Genomic DNA, 12,736 nt, shown 5'->3' on the forward strand with positions numbered 1-12,736 from the left:
AGAAGGAAGCAAGTCCTAAATGGAGCACAGAAGACAGCACAAAAGCTTTACACTCTATTCTCTACTTAATGTCAGGAGGACAAGAGCTACCACGTAATTAGGGTGTCGTTATAAGAAAAGAAATAGTAAACACAGTTAAGGGAAGAAGGAAAGATGAATACGAAAATCCCTTGACCTTGCCTGTTGGGGTTAGTTCTGCTTCTAAATGGCGTCTGGGCACCTCGCCTACCACCCCCTCCCAATCAAATAGCAAAAGTCTCGTGTCTTTAAAAGAAGATACATCTGAAATGTCATCTCAGCTTTAGAACATTCACAATGCAAAGTGAAAGCCTGCAGGACTCAACAGCTGTGTAAATGCCTTCCCATCTAAGTCCGAGTTCATTTTTAACTTAAGCCCTTATCAAATGCAATGCAGATACAAAACATTTAGAGTAACCTGAAAATACAACCAGAGTGATCTTTCTAGGGAGATAACAAAGAGCAATGGACTGACTTCATGACACAAAGCACAAATACCGAGAGCCTGTTCTACAGTCCAGTTTCACTGCTGAGCACGCAGACTCTCACTGCTTTCCCCGGCAAACTCCTAATGGAGTTGTAGGTGTAAGTTTTTGAATATATGAAACATAAGCCCTAAAATCCTCAGAAAAAGACTCTTGCAGCATAATTAAAGCTCATTCTCTTCCTAAAATATTTTAGCCTATACTTATCTAAGACGTATACAGGGCCTGGAACTTACTTTAGCCCTTGGCAACTGGCAGTCACTGTCATAATACACGTGTGACCCATCCCAGCTTCCAAATTCGGACTTAGTGGAAATGTTAATCCCCTAATCAAACGCACGTAATGAATGTTAAATCACTGGAGGAACCAGAAATGTCCTCCCCATAACAGAACTTTAGAGGGACTCACACATACACTTGAAATAAGATTTTTCACTAGTTTTGCCATAACCGAATTAATTATAGTAATTTTACAGGTATCTTTGTAAACTTTAGTATTCTCATTTAGCCAGGTAATGTTCAGACTGATAAGCAGAGATTACAAAGAGCACATGCAGACTTCAGCTAGATTTGGGTAGTGACTAAAGGAATGGGGGGGGCAGCTTCCCAGGAAAGTCACTGTGGGATAAGAGAGCTGCCTTCAGATACTGGAAAACCTGTCCTTTTTACAAGGGATTAAACTTGTTTTGCATAACCACAAAGGACAGCAAAAGATCAGCTCACAGAATGAACTGCAAAAGAGCTAACACCACAGAGCTTCCAAAGATGTTCCTCAAAGATGACCCTGCCTGGTGTCAGACAGGGACGTCACCCATTCAATGCATGACTGAACTGGATGCCCTCCAAGATCTTTTCAAACATGAGATACTACAAAGCTATGTTATTAACATGCAATCTCTTACTGTCTAAGGAACACTGAAATGAATCACCTTATGCTCAACACACTGAAGCTAGCTGCTTTTAGGCTATGATTTTTGGTTCATTTTACTAAAGCAAAGACCTCTAAAGGAGGAGCTAACTCTTCTAATTGCTTAGTTATCTGTATTTAAGAGTAGCATGCTTATTAGTGCTATGTACTAAGGCCAACATAGACCAGAGCCTGATGGATAGATGATAGGTTAATGGAAAGATGGATGGATCAGGGTGGGGCGGGGGGGGGGGATAGATGGATGGATGAATGGATGGAAGGATGGAAGGAAAGAAGGACAGACAGATGGACAGATGGATGGATGAACTGAAGAAAGAAAGGATGGAAGGATGGAAGGATGGATGGAACAAAGGAAGGAAGAATAGATGGAAGGATGAGTGGATGAAAGGATGGATGAATGGATGGATGGATGGATGGAAGAAAAAGAGGATGATGGGGGGGAAATAGGGGAATGAGGGAAAAAAGAAAGAAAGAGAACTGAGTGAGGCATCATGTGTATAAGGTTCTTGACACACAGTGCCACCACAAAGTTAGAGGGAGAAAACTTGGAAGAAATCTAGGAAACTCACTTACTTATGTGTCTAAGGGTCAACAATTGCTCTTTGCTGCCTGGGTCAACAAACCAACTTTTCAGAAGGCCTGTCTCCCAAGCTTGCCTCCTCAGAGCATATGACCCAGGGGGTTCCACACAATGCTGCTTTATATCTACTACTATTATGTACTTTCTTAAGGTGCCACATTTCGTGCTACATATAATCCCTTCAGCAACTACCTGTGGTGTAAATAAAAGAAAAATCCCCCTTTAATATTTCATCCACTCTTCTTCTGAGTTACCAATGTTTGCAATTAATGTTCTCTCTTGTTTAGAACTATACTGGGTGGATAAAAAAAAATGCTCACAAGAGACAAATGGGGGGAGGGCATTTTGTGATCAGAAATGAAAAGATACGTCTTGTACAGACAGAATTTAAGTGACTTACCCAGGGCCCTTGGCAAGTTGCCAGCAGAATCAGGTCCATAGTTCCTGGTTCCTGATCTAGAACTTTATCATAGTAGGGCAGGTAGTAGAGAGGACCCAGTGATGTAACAGGTGACCTCCAAGTTCACCAAGGATGAAGCTCTGGCCTAGGGACTTTCATATAATTACCACTTCCTACTCCTGAGACCCCGGAAGCAGGAAATGGCAGCAAACAAGAGCACAGGTCCAAGGCTGGGTCAAGGCTGACGGCCACAAAACACCAATCACAGAGTAAATGAACAGTAAAGTAATGTTCACTGTCCTCTCTATATACCGCCCTATATAGAAAGTTCTACAGTCTGCAGATGGTCCATGCTGAAGCACAGATGACCCAGGAGAAGACTTCCAAAATTAGAGGAAACATTTACAAGCTATGGGAAGCCAAGGTATTACTTCTCCCCCTGCATTTTATTTTAGACCCACAGAGCAGTCAAGAAAGGCCCAGGGGTTGTAAGTGCTGATCAATGGCAAAAATAGAAAAGAATAAAGACGTGAGAAACAGCAGGAGCAGAAACAGGTCCAGAGACATCCAGCCTAGTTAGCACGGAAGTTTCTAAACACACAAATGATTTCTCGACGATGGAGTGAAAGTTGCCTGGCCCATGGTCTCCATTCCCTCACTGCCAACATCCAAAGAAGGGTAAGGACAGAGGAAACCATCCCACACACACAACCCGTTTGCATCAAAATTTTCAGCATTCCTCAAACACTCGGAGTATTAACAAAGGAGGATTGTTGTGATTGAGAAAGTGATTTTTTTTTATTGCAGATAAAGTAAAAAATATTGTTTCACCCCTTTACCCTTTTCCCCAAGATGGAAATTTCTGGGTGGGGGGGAGGGGGAAGACAGGGGCTGCTCTTTTTTCCAAATAATAAGGCACACAGAAATCCTGTTTGGGGCGGGAAGGGCAGGGAGGGCCCTGAGGCAGTCTGTTCTACAAACTTCTCAGAGGCAAGGTTGCACTTCTTGGGTCAAACGGAACAGGGATTTAACCCTCGAGCTCCTCATGGGAAATAAGGAAGAAACTGCTTATTCACTTAGTCATAATTACCGCCTTCCCAGGTCCCAGAGGAATGGCTGTTCTCTTGTCAGTCTCTGAGGACGGTCCTGACTTTTTCAGATGCTGCACCCGCAGCTCATCGACACAGCCCATAAAATATATTTTCCCCAAATGCAGAAGTATCACTGTGTTGTCTGTTCCTTGCAAAAGAAGAGATGAGGGTTGCTCCTTATTCCTGCTGGCCCCATGGCACAGAAAGGAGGCAAGAACCCAGATTCTGGGTAATCAGGGCTTGACTACACCTCAGCTGTTTTTTGGCTGTCACCTGGGTAGAGGCTGCCACTACTTACCAGGCAGCACACTGGTGGGGCACAAATGGCACTCGTTCCGCAAAGTGCCCTGGGAGAGAGGGCAAGCTCTCCGTACATGATAGTTGTTCTAGTCCTAGTTCGTGGAAGTAAAACTTGTCTTTCCCTTATCAGGGCTGCAGGGACCCCAAGCATCCTGCTCTCCACAACTTTGAGTTTCCTACTCTGCTTTGCCACCCACTGTCAGATAAAGACCTACACTCCCCTGCTTCGAGCCCCGACGCCCTATCCAACAGCCCCAGTCTTGTCCAAACACATGTTGGACAAAGCCAAATTGAGCATGCTGAAAGGCACCGTTAAGACACTGCCTCTAAGAACACATTGCATCTACAAACCAGGGCTGCCTGAACCGCAGAGACCCACTGGGCACTCGATTCAAAACATTTCACAATGTTTTAGGCAGCTAGTTCTAGGTCCAAAGCTGATTGCACTGAAACATCTATTTCTAAGAACTGACAACTACACACAGCACTGTAGTCTTCAAGTCACTGGCACAAACTGACTCTGAACCAAGAATGAAATAATAGCAAAAAGGTCAGAACAAATTATATTCTGAATGTGTGTACCTTAGTGGAAAAGAGGCAAGAACACTGCCACCGTTTTATACATAGAAATACTCCTCCCAACCACAAAGAACACTTTTTTTCCTGACTGTTCATTCTTTCATCATTGACTTTTCAAGTTCAAAGCTAGGGGGCAAGGGAACATAGAATCCCCTACAATCAAAACAGAGAGGACTAGCTCAGAGCCACCAACCACCACTCACAGATTGGAGTTAGGGAACTTACTGAAGAAACTCCACTCCCACAAAAGAAGGAAACGAAGTTACTTTTCAAGATCAATTCCACTTGATAGTTTTACAAATAGTAAGTATACTATTACCATGTTACTATGGATACTATGGCTAGATAGCTCCTCAAAGGGAATAACTAACAAATCATTGTAAAAACACTTGGCAAACATGAATTCTATGATGATAGAATCATGAAAGCCATCCCAATACCACTTGTCTGTGGTCAAACAGAATCTTCAAGAAACTGCACTTGAAAGTAAACATCTTTCTTGAACCAATTGTGTATTTCCCACTAGACCGCACAAGCCCCTTGAAGGACAAGGCTGTGGTCGGGTCCATGGCATCCCCAGGCCTGGCTCAGAGAAACAGCTCTACAACCACCTACGGAAGTCACGTAATAAAAGGTGTCCCAGAATATCCTTAAGGATATTCTAAATACTCCAGGTAAGTTACAAAGAATCCCACAAATGTTGTTTTCAGAACGTCCTATCATACTGTATGAATACTTTGAAAGGACAAGCTTTGCAATTAATGATCCAAGATTGTCAATGTCCCCTACAGGGACATAAGATGGAGGGGACGGGTCAAGTTCATGTTACTCAACCTCTTTCAACTATGTGTGACTCCAAGCCAACCGAATTTCATTCTGTTTGGAAAAGGTTGAGAAGTAACAAGCCTCAAGTACACGTGGTCTTGATGATCCACGGCTTTAAGATGTTGACCCTCTGTGGGTCTTCGCTTATGGATTAACCTCTATCAAATGAAAGGACGTCTTCCCTCACATGGCATAGGGTAACGGGCATGCACATCTGAATGCTCATGTTTCTAACTGGATCTGCACAGTGAACCCATGGGTCACGGGTTAGTATTCCCAACAGATCCCATTATCAGCTACATTAGCTCAACAAATGTTTCAGTAAACTGAAGCAGCTATGTAATCAGCTGTTACAGGATTTACACTCATCGGTTCGTTAATTAAATAATGTGTCAACATAACAAAATGGTTGCCTCTCGCTATCTCAGAGGAGCGAAATCCCCCCGGGGCGGAATGTTCCATCTTCTGAGAGTCTCCTGTAGATAGGCAGGGGATGGCAGACCCAGCGTTTCATTAAAATTAGCTAGAGATTATGTAGTCCTGTTGCTTTTCTGCTCAAAACTTTGTTAAGAGGCAAAGCAACTAAAAGGAGGAAGCATATAGCATATACTCCAGTGATTTTGAATAATAGGACTGGAAAGAAATCGTCACTTGGGATGGGCCAATGGCAAGTGTTATGCTCCTCATTCAGATACTAAAAATACAAATCTAAACATCTTTTTCAAGAGCACCAAACACTGGTGATCACAAGGTTCACTCCAAAATGCAGCTGAAATAGAAACTCTTATCAGAACCTAATTAACCAGGATCCTTTACCAGCAAGGTGAATCATAGTCTTGCCAGCCGATATGAAAATTAACTTTCTTACCATATTGATAAATCCCCCCAACCACCCACCCCTACCCCAAAATCCAGCAGGCAGGCCACTACCTGCTATCCGCCGTAGATAAAAATCTTCAAGATGTTTTACTTGAAAATCTCAATGTGACACAATCCTAACAGAGCAGCACGAGGAGTAGCTATTACTATGTTAACGGTCACATTACAAAACTAAAACCAAAGCCACTGAGATAAATACAAAACAAATTAGAATCCTTGGAGGAGGCTCCAAAAACCTAATTTAAGAATCTATTTAAAAAAAAAAAGCAACAGAATAATAATTACTAAGCGCTGCTTCCTAAAATTACTCTCCTCTTAATATTTCTCAATTCTAAAATGTCATGAGAAATATGTTCACGATCTTCCAGTTCTGCCTTAACAGAAAGCATTACCAAAGAACACCACTGAAAAACAAAGGCATTCATACAAGGAAGTGAATATCCTAAAGATATAAGTATGTTCTCAAGAGTGACACTAAAAAAGCAGAAGTCATATTAAGTTAAAAACACGAAAAAAAAAAGAACAGAAGTTCCTAATTTTAATATTACATATCACCCCCCCAAAACTGCCGATGAGTTAAGATCTGTCGATTTTATAGAGAGAGACTATATATTTAGGACTCCCTGCCCTTTATGAAGAGTAGAAAAGGCAAAAGGAAAAAAAGGAATTAAGCACTGAATAGAACATTCATAAAAATGCAGCTTTTTAAAAATGAAATTCAGGTTGGGTTTGGGGGTTCTTGTTTTACGTAGCTTCCGATTTGCCAGAAATTTCAAACAGCACTGATTTTCAGTGAGCTTCATTCCGATATGTTAGACTCTGGAATCGGAGTGTTAATTTCACAACCCTCCAAAAGGTCTGTACTCTTCCTTGATTTTCCCTGGTTGACATTCTTTATCAAAGAGCGCACCCTGTAAACCCAACAAGATGCATGGGGCTAACAAAAAGGGCAGGAAATACAGAAATACCTAGCACGCATTCACTTACACAATTTGGCTTTTCACAACAACTGACTGAAAGGGACTGATATTTTCTGTCTTAGGGCTCAGGGTCATGAATGGACTTGTAAGAATCATCAGGAGATCACTTAGAATTAAAAGAAAGATTTTTTTTCTCTTATGTCAAGGTAACAATTTAAGCAATCTTGGGTGTATAGTGCTTGAAACACTAACGCTTTCAACAGAGAACAGCTTTGGTTTAGACTCTAATATTTTACAAAACTGCATGGTTTCCGATTCACCATACAGAAGATGCCGTCCTTTATCAACAATTCTACCAAGAGCTAGTTAGCACATTCACTGTACAACTCATGATGGTGTTAATTAGAAAAGAAGCTAAGGGGGAAAAATCAAACCCTAATCCTTTGATACACTGTTTGAAACTCTATTAATCTGATGAACGATCTTTTCTAGGTTGGTGCCAATGACATGAACCACTAAAGTCTTTAACTAGTTCCATCCATAATAAATCATGTGCGATATAAAATCACAACTTGGTATAGCCCTCACCAAACCCCTCGACAATTCAATCGGGCCCTTCTCTGGTCTTTTAAACAACAAATTCCTGTCTGGAATCAATCAACCAACGTGCGTTTAAAGTGAATCCCATTTCAACCTTTTAATAAAGTACCACCAGGGGATCTACAAGTTAGGGAAAGCCGCTTAGCAGCAAAAAGAAAACTGTGTGGGTCACAAGCCACTCATCACTGCCTGGGGGCACAAAAGAGGAAAGGAAAGGATAAGAAGCTGAGTAGAACGGACCTCAGGAAGAGTAAGCACGGAAAACTGGGCTTTAAGTACTTGGGACAAAAGGCAAGGAGCCTGCACTCCCCAGCCAAGGAACCCACGGTGAGCTGAGGAGAGGACGCAGTTGGCAAAAAGGGGCAGCAGGAACCAAAGAAGAAACGACCAGAATGCAGACCAGCGGAGCCAGAGGCACGGGGCAGAAGGGGCCCATAAGGATGGAGCTGGAGGGGTGACAGAGAAGGGGCAAAAGGGACAGGGATGCGGCTGGAAGAGGAGGCACGGGGCAGGAGGCAGCCATGGCAGAGGAGCACTGACGACCTTAGGGATGGGACTGGACCCAGAGACGGGGATGGGACAGGAAGGAGCGACAGGGATGGAGCTGGTCCAGCCAAGTCACAACCACATCCCGGCAGCCCGTTGCTGGGGCGCTCCTGCGCTCCCGGCGCTGCGCTGGGCACTCTGGGGCGCTCTCAGCTGGAGTCCCCCCAGCAGCCCTCTGAGGCCCATTTCAGAGACAGAAACGGCGAGGCCGGTTGGTGGGGAACGGCAGAAGCCGAGCGCCGGACCCTCCCGGACGCAGGGGGTCGCTGGCGGCCGCGGGGGGCGGTGGCGCGGGGGGCGGCGCGGGCCCCGGCGGCCGGTACCTGGGCTCCGGCAGCACGATCTTCTTGCTGGCGCGGGCGGCCGGGGTCGCCTTGCTCTTCTCCATCGCCATCAGGTAGCTGACATCGGCCAGCACGGCCTCGAGGTCCGCCATGTTGGCGAGCGGCGGCGGCGGCGGCGGCGGCTCCTCGGGACCCGGACGGGACGCGCTCCCGCCGCCGCCGCCCGCCGCGCCCCGACGTGGGGGGGCCGCCCCCGGGGCAGCCCCCCCCGCGCGCTCCCGCCCGCGCGCCCCCGCGCCCCGCTCGGCACCCCGCGCGCGCCGGAGACTCGCGCCCGCCGGGGTCGCCGCGCGCCGCCCCACCCCGCCCCCCCGCGCGCGCCCGCCGCCCCGCGCACGCGCCGCCGCCCCCGCCCCTTCGGCCGGGGGTCGGCGGGGAGCGCGCGCCTGGCCGTCCGAGCCCCTAGGCGCGCGGGCGGAGCTGCCCTGCTAGGCACCCCTCGCCTCCTGACCGAGCGCCCGCGGGCACCGTCCCGCCCTCCCCTCGGGGTGGCCACGGGGGACTTCCTCTCCTCCTCCTCCTTCTTCTCCTCCTCCTCCTTCTCCTCCTCCTCCCCACTTCCCGCCCCCAGCTCCCGGCGCGCTCACGCCCCCTCTCCCCCGGACCCATGCCGGCCCGAGGGTGCGCTGGACCCGACGCCCAGCACCCAGGGGGGCAGCGGGGAGCCGTCGGCGCCATGGACACGCTAGTTCTCAAACCGGACAGCGTCAATCAGCATTCCTGCGGGAGGCCTGGGGCGACCCCAGAAAAGCACGTGCCCCACCTGTCCCCGAAGAGGATACCAAAGCTGTGGTTCTGGGCCACCCTGGAACAGCACCCAGCCGGCCGACCCCCCAAGCCTTATTCCTGACCCCCACCAGCCCCGCTGGACAACCCGGAGAAACCTAAAAGCTGGAGAAAGTTGTTTGTCTCATGCCTAGCGGGGCGAATTGGGGGGTGGGCCCTGAGAGCTCCGGTGGGAGCTGCCCTTAGGGAGCCCCCTGATGGGGGGTCAGGGTGGTCACCGCTCTCTTGCACTCAGGTGAGAGGTTGGAGTTTGGATGTTAAGGTGGTCGCTAAGAATCAGAATTAGAATTCGGGCTCTTGTGGTTTTACCATCAGTTCAAGAGACAATTGGGAGCACCCCTGTGTGCACAGGCCCGCCGCGAGGGTGATTTAGGGAAGTGGAAAAGCGAGAGCCCAAACACCAAGGCAGGAGGGAATTTCCAGCTTCCTGATCCTCAGTCTCAGTCTCCGTCTCCGTGTCTGGTCACCACCACCCGCCCCAGCCTGAGGTTTTCGTTTGCTTCTTATTTTCCCCTGGGGGGTACACACAAATCCAGTTCAGAACCCATGTGGGGTGCTGGTTGGAGTGGTTGTTCAAGGACACCCAGGAAGTGCTAAAATGACCTGAACTGAGAATTAATTTTTTTTAATTCCCTTTTTAATTCCCTGAATTCATGCCCATTGGTCACGTTGTGCCAGGAGCCTAGACTTGGTACTAACATTTGAGTAAATGTCCTGTCGATAGCTTACACGGTTAACAGAGTTCACCAGAAATGGTTCAGGTCACACTATAGGCAGTAAATATAATGTCACAGCCAGAAACAACCTCATTTGGTCATCATGAGAACTGCTGCCCTCTTTTGTTCTCTCCCTCCCTCTATTACCACATCACAAACACCCCCCATCTGTTTCCCAGTTATGTCTGCCATCCTAATTGGCCAGTTTTACCAGATATTTCTCAAGATTCAAGGCATGATATTGGTAAAGTTGTCCAGAAAAGGATAAGAGAGACGTAAGGGGTAGGAGTATGAGTCAAAGGAGCTTGGTCAGGCAGCAGAAGCCAGCACAAACAAGATACACTAATGAGACAAAGATTGGCATGAACCAAAGATCAAACTTAAGGTCTTCTACCCACTACTTTTTTTGGGGGGGGGGGCCTAAAAATGGGAACACAGAATGTCTTGTCAAAGGTCACCCCGGAGGGAGGGGGCAAGTTCCCAAAAAAGTGTAACACATTTTGGTGACTTAATTAATATAATTTCTTTCAGTATATCTTTTGATCCCTTAAGCTTTCACATGATCGGAACCTGAAATAGATACATACATCTTATCTACTTTTCCATGGTCCTTCCAAGTACTGAGATTTTCAACCTTGCCTCTGGCTTCAGTTCAGAATTTTGGTGGCCCCATACTTGTTTTGTTTAGGGGGGAGGGTTGGGGTGCGTTTGCGAGCGCGCGTCTGTGAGTGTGTGTGTGTGTGTGTCTGTGTGTGAGTTTTCAGCATGGTGTAGTAAACTTGGAATAAGAGACACACCCAAATTCAAATCCCGGCTGGGCTCTGATATTTTACCTCTCTGTGCTTTATTTTCCTCATTAGTATAGTGGATATGAAGACACAGATCCCAGGGTTGTTAAGACCAAGGAGATCATACACACAAAAAGGCCACCTTGCCTGACATCCACAGTAAGTCCCCAACAAGGGTCATGGCCCTCACTCTGTTTATTTTGCTTCATTTTACCCTGACATGGGAGAGAAGATACTGAAACTAGTTATTCACAGTCAAGACATTTGGAGCAGGAAGACCCTTTACCAAAAATAACATCCCCCTAGGGCTTTTCTAGGAACCAAAATGGGCATAAATGATTAGCCTTTATAAACAAGAGCAATTACTCTTCTCAGAGAAAGAACAGGGAGTCCAAAATTGGGTCCCCTAACGGAGGCCCCTTCACCATTGAAGGGAGCTGACTGGAGCACCCAGGGGTATTTTTCCCTGGTATTAATAGTGTGCAAACCTTGGTTCCCTGGCTCCCTCCTTGGCTTCCTCCACCCCCTCCACTCTTTCTTTCCCTACACTCTCTTAATGCCAAACAGCTTTTTGTGTTCACTGCAAACAAAAGGCGCTAATGACAGTGATGAAGTTGTCATTACTGACCTGCTAGATCCGTGTTGCTAAACACCATGGCTAGCCTGTAATCATTACTATGAACAGAGAAGACAAATAGCAATCCATTTGTCCTCAGCCAATCAGGCTCCTTTGCCAATAATGACGATCCCACCCTCCTCCTCCCCCAGAAGACTGAAATGGCTTTGGGTTCCCGCTGTCTGTGATAATAGATAAAACTCTCCAAGGAAGGAACGAGGTTCACAGTGTTCTCTTTTCCCTTTTCTATGACTTCCAGGATTCTGGAATCTGTAGGGGAGACGAAGGCGTGGAACTTTATTCTCTCCAGTGTTAATTTCAATCACCACTTCAAAGGGAAAAGCTAACTAGAGAACCAACTGGTCTTTTTTGCTTTAGATTCTGGGCTTTGCTGGGACTACCTACTCACAGTGAGAATCCCCAGACTAAGGGGGGGTGGGGGTGGACCGGTGAGCTGTGAGGGGTGTTCCAGGAAATTAATCAAGCACACATAAAAAAAAGTCAACTCTAAGACTCACATGAGATGATTTTGGGAGCCAGCAGAACATGCCTGACCTTAATTCACTAATAGCCCAATATTTAATTCAGTCACTGCTGAGAGAGACATGATTGTTTTGTAAACAATACGGTAAGTATACTTGCTACCGAAGAAGCACCACACACGACTGGCATTGGACCAGGTTTCTTGCCAAACTTCTCACTCTGTAAAGTCTGCAGGAATTTCTAGCTACCATCCCTTATCACCTGTAACCTTGATCACAGTCCTACTCATCACACGCATCCCACCTGCATTTCCCGCTATTTTATCAGCAAAGCTCCAGGAACTTTAAACAGAGCAACCCTATACTTGAAAAGATCTGTCAGAAAGTATGACATCAAGCTTTGGTTTGCTTGGCCCTGAAATGATGTTCAATACAGAAATAACTAACTTTAAATACTCAGGTGGAAACTCATTTCTCTGCCAGGGCTTGTGGTCAGGGAGTGCCTCTAAAGAGAAGTGGAATTGGGGCACCTGGGTGGCTCAGTGGGTTAAAGCCTCTGCCTCTGCTCAGGTCATGATCTCAGGGTCCTGGGATTGAGCCCTGCATCGGGCTCCCTGCTCAGCAGGGAGCGTGCCTCCCCCTCGCTCCCTGCCTACTTGTGATCTCTGTCTGTCAAATCAATAAATAAAATCTTTTAAAAAATAAAAATAAAAAAATAAAGAGAAGTGGAAGAACGTTGTTGTTCAGCATCTGGGCTCAGGAGCCAGATAACCTGGATTAGAACCCCAGTGCCAGGACTTTTCAGTTGTGTGACCTTAGATAATTCGCTTCATCTCTCTGTGCCTCAGCGCTC

General features: G+C 46.7%; 1 protein-coding gene and 1 long non-coding RNA gene across 4 annotated transcripts in view; one reads left to right on the forward strand and one right to left on the reverse strand.

The window, feature by feature from the left end:
• Positions 1 to 8,688, reverse strand: part of GRK3 (G protein-coupled receptor kinase 3) — a 123,582-nt gene extending 114,894 nt beyond the window's left edge. Inside the window, exon 1 of one of the 3 annotated variants that reach the window (XM_047696476.1) lies at positions 8,475 to 8,688. In XM_047696476.1, the coding sequence (XP_047552432.1) occupies positions 8,475 to 8,587 (113 nt within the window). In that variant the 5' untranslated portion in view covers positions 8,588 to 8,688. Of the gene's footprint in view, positions 1 to 7,884; positions 7,907 to 8,474 lie in introns of those variants that run through there. The other 2 variants (XM_047696477.1, XM_047696478.1) reach the window with 2 other exon arrangements.
• Positions 7,931 to 12,488, forward strand: LOC125081723 (uncharacterized). The gene is made up of 3 exons (XR_007121784.1): positions 7,931 to 8,059; positions 10,858 to 10,944; positions 11,661 to 12,488. It is a non-coding gene; the product is annotated as an uncharacterized LOC125081723 (long non-coding RNA).
• The last annotated feature ends 248 nt before the right edge of the window (positions 12,489 to 12,736 follow it).

This window comes from Lutra lutra, chromosome 12 (assembly GCF_902655055.1).
Source record: "Lutra lutra chromosome 12, mLutLut1.2, whole genome shotgun sequence".
Lineage (NCBI taxonomy): Eukaryota > Metazoa > Chordata > Mammalia > Carnivora > Mustelidae > Lutra > Lutra lutra.